Below are 12,361 nucleotides of genomic sequence, written 5' to 3' on the forward strand. Positions count from 1 at the left end.
AATTTCTTGAATCTTAAGATAAATGTGAAAGACAAGTTACATTTCACCATACAACATTTCTCATACTGTTGATACAAGAGCAGGAGTGAAAGAAGATTGGAGCGATTTGACTGTGGAATGATCCACAACATTTGGTCCTTCAGAAGTCAATGGTTGCCTTGTGGTATGTGTTAAACACAAGGCTGCAGCCTGTAATTAGTGACAGATTGTGTTAGCAGTTAAAGAGATTTGTTGGTATTTAAGAAAAATAATTCACCAGGATGACAATGACATTGATGGAATTGTCGATAAAGAATCTCCATTCCAAAATCAGTGATTGATTATAAAGAATCCATGACGCCACCTGACTAAGAGTGGAACAGAAAAAAGCATCAATTAAGATGGAGAGGGGTTGAATGTCATGGATGTTATCTACTTACACTCCTAGTCCATGAGCAGTGTTCAAAAGCAGGTGGTTTTTGAACAAACAGGCAGAGATTATGTATAGTGGAGCCCTAAGAAGAAATTTTAATTGAAAGTATCAGTAAAGATGGAATTAAAGATGACAGTAAAAAAGAAGAGAATGTATATCCAACCAACATCAGAAGTATGTATCCAGGTCCATCAACAAAGTCCTGATTGGACTTATACCTAGTGAGATTCAGAAGAGGTGTGCCAACCAGGATTCCAAAGGCAATCTCAAGCCTGTTTTAAGTAATGTACCATTAGAGACGTATTCACTGAAATAATTGGAAACAACATACACTATGTGTCGATTTGGGCTACTAAGGATGGCAAAACCCACGTCGGCAGGGCTCATGTTTTGAATGGAGGCTGGTAGCAATTTGACGGCTATATCATGGGTACCATAAACAACAATTGTACCACAGATCGAGCCAAGAAACTGGGAAAGAAGGTAGCATGGTGCTTTTCTAAGTGGAAAGTCTTGGAAAATCTAGAATATAGGTACGTCAGTAAGATTGAAGTAACAAAGAGTAGTGAAAGAGACTTAACTGTAAGGGTAAGGGTGATAGCGGGACTCTGATGTGCATTGACAAGACGTGGGCAAGAGTGATGAGCTGCATAAAAGATAAGGATAATGATGCAACACAGATATATGGTAATCAATATCATCTAGATCAAATTGCACAAGTCAGCTTTGGATGGTGGTAAAGTTATATATAATTAGGTATTAAATACCTTCCAGTCCCAGCTTGTAACTCCAGAGTATAGATGTGCTGTTAAAAAGACAAAACTTTGATTGATCAGTACTTTGTAAACGCAATCATCACTGAGACTCATGAAAGAAATATAAATACCGATGTTTAGAGATTCCATACATATAACAAATACAAATACACTGAGGAACTCGATGACACAGTTTGAAAAGGAGATGGTAGAAGTGGGTTTCGGATGAGCAAATGCCAGTTCAGATTTTTCCAAGTCCATGATGAAACTTTTGGTGGTTTTAGGTGCCATGAATCAAGAATGTTAGCATTTGAAGTTTGAGAGTGCGTTGAAATTGATGATGAGTGTTGCAGTATGAATGGAAATGAAGGTAAACAATGTGAGATCAGAAGAGGATGGTGGTTGAGGAAATTAATTGAAAGAGTCTTCCACCTCAAATACTTTACGGATGTAGATGGCAGGAAAGGGCAATATGCCTTGACAAAAGCCTGAATTAGTCCAGTTTATAATGAAGATGTTTCAATAAAGATGGCCATTACCTGCTAACACATAATCTTCCCATTTCAAAAGGAGCCAGCTATTTTAGACTTTGGTAGTAGGTACATTCGATAAATGATCAACTATACCAAGGGTCATTTTTAGGACAGCCGCCCTGATCCATGTCCCTCTTTTGGTCCTGGTGGAAGAATTACATTGTATAAGATTGATTGGTATAACATTTGCATTGATCCAGAGTGATTATGCAATCCGTGGTTTAATTTATGTCCTTAGAGATTTCCACATGATCACTTCGAGATAGACTGACCAATCAAAAGTAATATTGATATTATTACGAGTCTCCACTGTAAAAGCAAGAACAATCACATTCTATTCTTAGATACCCTAAACCTCCCTCACGTTGATATCTATGCTTGTTGCAACACTGACTCAAGCCCTCTGTACGGTGCAGAGAGGGATTCTGTCTCTATCAGAGTCATTTGGCTCCAGATTTGCTTCCATTATCACCATTTGGAAATCATATCCAGTTTTGGACACCTTTTTAGCAGAGTTTTCATGTTCCCTACTTTTAACACTCCTCTCCAAGAGTACAGTTGCAGGTAAGATCTTACCATTGAATATAATTACAGATTTGTCTTGATACCTGGATTGTCTGTATTGCTTTATTTGAAGAGGTTTTTGAAGAGGCCTTGGATAATAGTACTACTAGTAAATCTAGCAGCCGTCTGATTGTTGCAATAGGAGCAGGGTAAGTCAAATTTTTCTGTGGTTTCTATAGTTTATAATCCATATACGTATTGACCCATTTTTATGGAATTTGAAGGGGAGCAAGTTTACTCACCACTTGGTTTGGAACAATGTTCCAGTCTGAGATTTATCTCGAAGTAGGTATCACTATTGGTCTTACCGTAAGAATTTTTTTGCTTGATTCTAAGTTTAAACTTGTCTCTTAATTTTGATATTTTTCCACAGTTATTGAAACAGATCCCTGCCAGTCATATGATACCTCGGATCATAGCTCAAGTTCTTGGAGCTTTGGTAGGAATGATTTTAGTCTATGTACTATTTCACAGCTCTCATCTTTCGACAGTCAATCCAATCAGCTTAACCCAAAGCTCAGCCAGCATCGGTACCACGTTTGTTGATGGAAATCAAAGTCTTGTCCTGCAAGTTCCTTATCTCATTGTATATCTTATATTTCTTACTAATGCATCTTATTCCTCTTGCTCTAGTGTTTTTGGACTTCAATCCATATTTGGATTTCTTCTCGGTTTTATGCATGTTCATTATCAGGAAATGGAGGAATCCATATCTTGTTGGAAGAAAAGATCACGGTTCAATTTTATGACACTAAGTGCTATCTTGTCAGTTTTCAATTAGCCATTGATCCTCTAACTCTAATTGATGGATTGTTTTGACTTGATTGATACAAAGCAATGCCGTGACTTCCTTGGCCTTTGGCTCAAGGGGATTGGTTCTCAATGCTTCAATTGAACTGGGATGGTGAGGATCCATCAAAAATCCCAAAGAGAGTCAAAAACTGACCCTTGAAACTTTTGTCTTAAAATTAGTCAAATCGCGACTTTTTTCATTTTTGGTTCGACAATTTTTCAGAATGCTACTTCAAGTATTGTGATAATATTCTCATCAGTCCCAGCGATAATTGTAAGATGTGATTTTCTCTACATAAAGGAAGTTGTGAATTGATCCGTTTTCTCATATTCAAATATGGATCTTAGGTTGGTAGCCTTCTAGCCAAATTGATCCGAAAAAAGTCCACATCCAGTCAGGATGAAGTTTCTCAATCGAATACCTCTATTCAGTTGGACTTGGAGTTTCAACTCGAAGTCTAACTTCTTTCTTCTTCATTTATGTACTAGTCTTTTCCCAAATTATTCCCTATACATATCTGTCACATGCATGGTTTGAACTGTTCTCCCTGATCTAATGCAATGTATTGGTGAAAGGTACCATCTCTGAATAATAATCCTTAGTCAATGGTCTTGTCTATGACTCGGAGGGTGATATTGGGTGCATGCTGTCAGGTTCTTACCTTGAATCTGGAGTCTTGGCTGGGGAATGGGTGACATACACTCTTTGAAGATAAACATTGGCAAATCTCTCCTTGGACAAAAAATAATCATGAAGAAAACGAGTAAACAAAAGTTTATATTTGAGAAAAACAAGTTAAAAGTTTATTTGGTTTTGATGGTTTTACTTCTTTGAAGATTGCCTTTTTTTAATCACAGTCACCTTTCGATTGATTGTTCGATTCTTAAGCATTTCACACTTACGATGAATCTCATCATCACAATTTTCCACCATGGCTTCACGGACAGTTTCCCACTCTTGATCATCCATATCACCTTGCAGGTTAGCAATCTTATTAATGCAAGCTACAATGGATTTCGTAATTTGACAGGAAGAGCCAAAGCGGGTTATTTCCAAAAGCTTTGGATCAACTGGTTCATGATTGGCTCGGTGTGTGGTGGATGGAAGGGTTTGGTGATTGACATCCGTAGCCCATACCATTTCTACAACCCCATCGCAAGCTTCAAAATCGACTTCGACCTTATAATCATTGAATAAAAATTTGCCTTCTTTGATATAACCGTCTTTAGCATTGATACCACGGCGATAAAGCTTTCCACTTGAACGATATATGAGGCTCCATAACCCATATGAATAGCCAGATTCATCGTTATCCTTGTGCTTAGCATTATGGAATTCATCCCTAGTGATTACGAAGTTGGACCCAAAAGCTCTTCCATTTGGTGAATTGAAGAACGATTCTGAAGCCCAAGAAAGGTTTCCATATTGAGCACATAATTGTACATTGGAACAAAATGCAAGAAGGGAAAGAGATGCAAAGCGTTCAGCTAAGAAATGCTGGATGTAAGAGAGAAGCTTTTGTCGTCTTGAGTCGTGTTGCATTTTTAATATGCATTTAGCAGTTGTAGAGTTCAGTGCATATGGTCCTAAGATACAATATGGTCAATGCTTTTATATGGCAGAAAAATCATTAAGAGTTGTAATTACTCACCACCACAAACCCCTTTTCGATATCCTGCTCTGAATCCGATGGCAAACATCTCACCCCACTTGGTTTTCTTCAGTTTGACTGTTGCACCATTTGTCTTGATAGAATAGCGTGCAGTTGCATGCTGGTAGATAGTAGATATGGAATTATTGAAGCGCTTAAACAGATACTTGCTAGAGGTGGTTTCTATTGACTTTCCAGTCTTACTCTTTTCATCCTCGTATTGATGTGAATTGAATCAAATCACAGCAATTAATTTGGTGCCATAAGAGTTCAGGATTACAACAGTTCCATAGCTTAGACTGAGAGTTTGTTGCTTTCCATGCTCAGATCGGAAGACAAAAGTGGCATCGCGAGGAAGACCAAATTGGGCTCGGAGTTTTTCTTTGAATTCATATCTTATGCAAGCTCTGTTTGTCTTGAAGGTTGGTGTAGATTCAAAGGTGGCCCTAGGAGACGATTGGAGTTTGTTGATGCTGCGCAATGCAGCTTCAGAGCGCTTAGTTGCTACCTTAATTTGTAGAGTGCTCTTGCGTTGAGCTATGGTCGATTTGGATCGATGTTTAGGCTTTTTTGGTTTAGTAGCAGAATCAATCATCTAAAGACAAATAGCATCAAAACCGGATGAGTACTTGATTCTCCCATGGTTCCAAGGTGAATTGTTGGAGCTGATAGTATTCAGAATAACTAGAGAGATCCAGGTGTCTGACAAAATTCAAACATCATAGAACTGTCGCGTGCAGCGGAACCACAGTTGCATGAAGAGAATCAAGTGGACTTGAACCTGGTTCAACTCTAGCTACCCTGTCTACAAATCAACTCCTACATCTCGGCCATGTGTAAGAGTCTGAAGGAATATATAGTGTTTTTCGAATAAAAGATCAACAAAATCAGGTAACCCAGGTAACATCAACAACCACAATTGTGAGTTTAGGGTATGCAAGATCTCATATCTCTGTCAGACGCATGATACACTTCATAAATCCTAAATCCTCCATACACACTTCTGGGATAGGAAAATGTCTGATCTCACATTACAGTCGATGTTACTTAAAGCAGTGAGTAGAGCAAATCTGTCTAGAATTGATGTTTGAGAAGGAGCTGAAGATGATAGGTATGTGTGAATTGGCAATTTGATTTTGATGATTTTGATGAATCAGAATGTAAGGTGATCATAAAGATTTGATTTTCTTGAATGAATAAAAATTATAGCCACAATAATTTTTGATATGATGAAGATGATTAAAATGAGATCATTGTTGAAGTGATAATGATGGGATCGATTCCATTGATCAAGATGTAAGACAGCAACAATCATAAGTCTTTATGTTGTTCTTTCAAAAGAAGAAAGAATAGACAGACGCGACTCACTATTATTGAGATAACATTGCAATAGCCAACATCCCGATTAGGAAGTATAACCACCATTCCGAATTGGTCATGGTATCCAACAACTCCTAACTCCTTCTCTTCGTTATAGTCATATGTTTTATATTTGTCCCAAAGCAGTGAATGAGAGTCGCAATCCTGATGAGATATTATTAACCTATGTATCGGAAAGTTAGCTATATAAAAGACCGTTGTTTGCGTGCAGTAATTGTTTCCTCACTCAAACTCTTATCTTGTGTCTTTTTTCATTCCGTGCTACCTTCCAACAGGTGCATATCTCACTTTCATCACTCATTAGTGATAGTAGCCTCAGCGCTCTTTTGACATCACTAATTCGTGATCCTTTACCAGGTGCATATCTCACTTTCATCACTCATTAGTGATAGTAGCCTCAGCGCTCTTTTGACATCACTAATTCGTGATCCTTTACCAGTCACGCGCCCATTCCTTACTTTATTAGGTTATGAGCCCAGCCTATTCAACTTAATCAGTTTCAAGCGCTACCAGCTACTCTTATGAGCGACGGTCTATCTACATCGACGCCTGCACCATCCACTCCATCTACCATCATCAACAACGATCACTCACACATTACTCAGGTAATGTCGAATCACCAAAACTCCTCCGAAGCCACGCATATTGCTCCTCTGGAGCAAGACTGGCAACGATGGCAACCTCTCATGCTCGCACACTTCATGGAAGGCGATCTTGACGCCATCGTTGACGGTACTGAAACGGAACCTGCTGAAGATGCAACTGCCGCTATCAAGCTCGACTATCAACGTCGGCGAAAGAAGGCTGCAGGTTTTATCTCCAGAAAACTTAGTCCTGAGAATAGAGCCCTAGTTATCAATGCTACTAACATCAAGGATCCCAAAGCAATTTGGGATGCTTTAGTTAAACTCTATGCTTCTACTAAAGCCAGAAACCGTGCTCGTATTCTTCGCAAGTTTCTCAATTTAAAATGTTCCAACAATTCACTTTCATCTTTTCTTTCCGAGTATCGTAAAATAACTCATGAGATGACTGAAGTCTCGTTCAAGATTGATGATGATATCCTAGCTCATATGCTTTTATACAAACTTTCACCTCGTTACCATTCAACTAGAGATTTATTGGCTCATTCAGCAGAGACTGCCGACACTCTTTTAACTTTAAATCAAGTCTTTGAGCATTTGCAACAGATTGTTCTCGATTATCAACCTAGTTCCACTCCTCCTCCTGCAGCTCTTGTAGCTGAACAACGCACTTCTAATTATCCTCGTTGTTCAAATGGAGTTCATAATCCTTTATCATCTCATGCTGAAGATCGTTGTTATCAAGCTCATCCTGAACTCAAGCCAGTCCGGAACATCAATCGCTCCAATAACAGCAGTTCAGCCAATGCAACCATTAGCGGTACGGTTCTCACTACTTACGTATTCAATGCTACACTTACCGGAAAACCTGTTCTTGACTCTGGCGCCTCGCAATCTATGTTCAGCTCTCGACTTTGCTTTACTGATTATAGACCTTGTCAAGCTACCATCCACGTCGCAAATGGACAACACATCAATGCCATTGGAACCGGAACTGTGTCAGGTACTCACGATGGAAAACTCGTATCATTCACGGATTGTCTCCATGTACCGCAACTTTCAACTAATCTGGTTAGTATGGTCGCCTTGGTTAGAAAAGGCTGTACATTCAACTTCAGTCCAGATGCTAGTTTCAATGTCGTTGTTGGCTCTGATGTGGTTCTCACTGGAGACACTAAGAGTGGAGTTATGGAAGTTAACTTCGACATGGGCAAGTCAACTTCACTCTCACTCACCGCTTCGACTCAAATTGACTCTGTCACTCTTCACAGGCGCCTAGGCCATCCTGGACGAGTCCCCTTGGAGAAAGCTTTTCCTGGAGCTATCCATCCTGATTCATGTGATCCTTGTATTCTCTCTAAACATCACCGTCTGCCATTTAAAAGTCATCTTCCCATCGCCTGTGATCGCCTATCTGTGTTATATAGTGATTTGAGTGTCCTAATTACTCCTCCTTCTCTTGGCGGCGGTAGATATTACTTTAAAATCACCGATCAAAAGTCCAATTATAAATTTGTTTATATTCTCAAAACCAAATGTCAAACCTTTTCATATTTTGTTCAATTTAAAGCCTTAGTTGAAAATCAAACCAATCTTAAAATCAAAACTCTTGTCAATGACAACGGCGGAGAATACACTTCAAAGCAGTTTACTGAGTTCATTAATCATGAAGGAATTCGAATGGACTTCACTGCTCCGTATACTCCTCAGCAGAATTCCATCTCTGAGCGAGGAAATCGCACAACTACTGAGAAGGCTAGAGCATTACTTAAACAAGCTAGTTTACCTCTTGTGTTCTGGGCAGAAGCCGTATCAACCTCAGTTTATCTCGAAAATCTAACTCCTTTTGCTAGAGATAATTTCGTCACTCCTTACGAAAACTGGTTTGGTAAACCACCTTCTCTCACTCACTTGCGTGTGTTTGGTTGCCTTGCTTATGTTCACGTTGGTAAAGAACGTCGAACAAGCAAATTTTCTGATGTGGCAAAGAAAGGAGTTCTCCTCGGGTATCAGGGGTCCATGCACAATTACCGTGTTTACCTTCTTGATGACCATCGTGTAGTATTTAGTCACGACGTAGTCTTCAATGAAAGTGTGTTTCCGTTTTCTGATCCTGTCATTCTCGCTGAGTTTGAAAAGAAGTTTGGTACTTTTGATGAACATTTTCTTGAAGACATTAATGAAGATTCAAGCTTTGAACAGCCACTTCCGCATTCACCAATTCACCCTCTAGCAGCTGATGAAGATCTATCCATTGCTAAATCTTCTCTGTCTGAACTTGATACCACTTCTTATTCTTCTGATTCCATTCTACCAAACGAACAACTAGTCGACTCTTTAAATGAACCTCAGCTTGAAGAAGAACCTCAGCGTGATGAAGAACCTCCGGTTGATGAAGATCCTCAAATCGAAGATGAGCATCAACAAGAAGACGAAAGTTCAGGTCGCCCTCATTTCTCCTACATCCCTGCAACTATCCCTGCACCCAAAGCTATCTCAAGTTCGATCGACCCATCGAACATCATCACCACCAGACGCCGAGCCAATCTTGCCGTCAGTTCTCTCACCTCAATGCGAAGAGCAAACCTAGCTAGTCAAGATTCAGAACCTCATTCGTATCGAGAAGCTATGTACCGACCAGATTCAGCCAAGTGGAAGGAGGCCATCTCAAAAGAACTGAACTCACTTATTGAAATGGGTGTCTTTACTGAGATGGAGCTCCCTGACAGTGCGCATGCTCTCGGCACGACTTGGGCGTTTCGAAGGAAGACGGACGAGAATGATGTAGTAATCAAGCACAAGGCTCGACTATGTGCGCAAGGGTTCTCTCAAATCCCTGGACTCGACTATAACGAGACCTATGCCCCTACCAGTTGTGCTGCAAGTATGCGTATTGCTCTAAGCATATGTGGAATTGATGATCTGGAACTCCGGCTTATGGACGCAGTTGGAGCTTTTCTCAATGGCATACCCGATGAAGTTCTCTACATTAAGATACCACAAGGTTATATTCCAAAGCTCACTGGTAAGAACATTGTTCTTCTTTTAAATCGTTCACTGTATGGCCTCAAACAGTCTCCTCGGTGTTGGTACAATATGGTCAAATCCTTCTTCTCAACAATCAATTTCACTCCTTCCAAGTCAGATCCGTGTCTCTTTATCTCAAACGATCCTTCGTGGCGTTGCTTTGTTCATGTACATGTCGATGACATGCTGATTATGGGCAAGAACACCGATCGTTTCTCTAAACTTATTCAGTCACGCTTCAAGATGGAAGATATGGGTGTATGTTCATTTTACTTAGGTATGCGTCTAGAACAAGATCATCTTGCACGCACTATCACTCTCACTCAGGACAAGTACATACTCAATATGCTTGACAAGTACGGAATGAAGGATTGTCACCCAGTTTCAACCCCTATGATTCCTGGAACCTATCTCACTCCGGCTTCCGATGAAGAACACCAGCAGTTTTTATCAACTGGAATCAACTATAATCGAGCGGTCGGTCTTCTCAACTACTTAGTTCTGTGTACTAGACCTGATTTGGCATTCACGGCCGGACAGCTTGCTCAGCATCTCAAGAAGCCTGGTCCTGAACACTGGGCGGCCTTCAAGCGTGTACTTCGTTATCTTCAAGGTACTTATCAAGACGGGTTGGTATTAGGTGGTGGAACGTTGGAATTAAAGGTGTTTTCTGATTCAGATTATGCAGGATGTCCAGCAACTCGACGCTCAACATCTGGCTACATCTCAAAGGTAGGTAATGGTTGTGTGAGTTGGCGTTCTAGGAAGCAGCCATTGGTATCCACTTCATCAACAGAGGCGGAGTACCGTGCTGCATATGAAGCTGCTCAAGAAACGGTTTGGTTAAGGCGGATTTTAAATGACTTAGGAAGTACTCAATCAGGTGGTACGCCGTTTCTCTGTGACAATCAAAGCTCCCTCGCATTGCAGAAGAATCCTCTCTTTAAGGATCGATCAAAGCACTTTGGAGTTCATCTACACTGGATCAGGGAGCAAGTCGAGGCCAACATCATCAAACCAACCTACATACCCACAAAGGAAATGCTGGCCGACGTGTGTACAAAGTCACTTCCTCGTCCACAACATGAGTATCTTAGAAGTTTAATTAGATCTTAGGATGTTTGCGATTGAGGGGGGGTATTGAGATAACATTGCAATAGCCAACATCCCGATTAGGAAGTATAACCACCATTCCGAATTGGTCATGGTATCCAACAACTCCTAACTCCTTCTCTTCGTTATAGTCATATGTTTTATATTTGTCCCAAAGCAGTGAATGAGAGTCGCAATCCTGATGAGATATTATTAACCTATGTATCGGAAAGTTAGCTATATAAAAGACCGTTGTTTGCGTGCAGTAATTGTTTCCTCACTCAAACTCTTATCTTGTGTCTTTTTTCATTCCGTGCTACCTTCCAACAGGTGCATATCTCACTTTCATCACTCATTAGTGATAGTAGCCTCAGCGCTCTTTTGACATCACTAATTCGTGATCCTTTACCAGGTGCATATCTCACTTTCATCACTCATTAGTGATAGTAGCCTCAGCGCTCTTTTGACATCACTAATTTGTGATCCTTTACCAGGTGCATATCTCACTTTCATCACTCATTAGTGATAGTAGCCTCAGCGCTCTTTTGACATCACTAATTCGTGATCCTTTACCAGTCACGCGCCCATTCCTTACTTTATTAACTATAAGTAAGAGCGGTCTAAGATCGATTATCGATTATAACAGACAGACGCCACTCACCTAAATAAGAACGGTCTAAGATCGATTATCGATTATAACAGACAGACACGACTCACCTAAATAAGAACGGTCTAAGATTGATTATTGATTATTGGAATTATCGATTATTGGAGAGTGATTGATTTTTAAATGGCCAGCTGATATGAGGTTGAATGGGCGATGGGTTTAACAATAAGGAAGGGAAGGAATCGAGGAAATTTGGATAGATGGATAGATGGTTGACTAAGTCTTGTTTATAGCGCTGATGTGTGGGAGAGTAGAGCACTTGTTCTATGCTTTTCCTTTCCCGTTGACAAAAAAGGAAATGCTTTGCTCCGCTTGATCAGGTCGTCGCGCCGATGTGTGAGAGAATAGAGCCTCTGACCTGTACTTTTCCTTCCCTGTCAACGAAAAAGGGAATAATTTGATGTGCTTTTGGCTGCTCTGTGACCTCCTTCCTGCTATTTTCTGCTCGATGCAACACTCTTCATTTATTTTTTTCAACGCTTATAGAAGATGATATCATAGACACCAGAGCACAGCGCTTTTAGATGGAGACAATACCACGTGGCAGAGTAACAAAACACAATTCTGAACAGAACAATCAAACCGTCGGTCTCTTGTTCAGACTTTTTTCTTACTTCATAAACTTTAGGGAATTTGTCTCTTTGGTTTTTAGATACCATGTATCTTGGTTGTACGCGTAACGGCCACAGAGGCAGCTTTTTTAATTAATCTAACTAAGAAAGACTTGAAGAATCAGACTGAACTACATGATAAGAAGATCTGTGAAAAAGGCGGAATTCTGTGGGCGGCCTACATAACATGTTCTGACCCTTTACAATATTAAAGACAATTTTACTAATAAATATATTTGAGATTAAATTAAAAAAGATAACAAATAAGTTTGTGAACGTATCAATAAACATA

At 40.0% G+C, this 12,361-nt stretch overlaps 1 protein-coding gene across 1 annotated transcript; it reads left to right on the top strand.

The window, feature by feature from the left end:
* Positions 1–2,074: 2,074 nt before the first annotated feature.
* Positions 2,075–3,159, top strand: MELLADRAFT_89711 (uncharacterized protein; the record flags this gene model as incomplete). The annotated part of the gene is made up of 6 exons (XM_007412642.1): positions 2,075–2,264; positions 2,338–2,413; positions 2,489–2,573; positions 2,638–2,850; positions 2,898–3,029; positions 3,100–3,159. The coding sequence occupies 6 exons, from the start codon at positions 2,075–2,077 to the stop codon at positions 3,157–3,159; spliced, it is 756 nt and encodes a 251-aa protein (XP_007412704.1).
* Between the last annotated feature and the right edge of the window lie 9,202 nt (positions 3,160–12,361).

This window comes from Melampsora larici-populina (assembly GCF_000204055.1).
Source record: "Melampsora larici-populina 98AG31 unplaced genomic scaffold MELLAscaffold_32, whole genome shotgun sequence".
NCBI classification, from domain to species: Eukaryota; Fungi; Basidiomycota; class Pucciniomycetes; order Pucciniales; family Melampsoraceae; genus Melampsora; species Melampsora laricis-populina.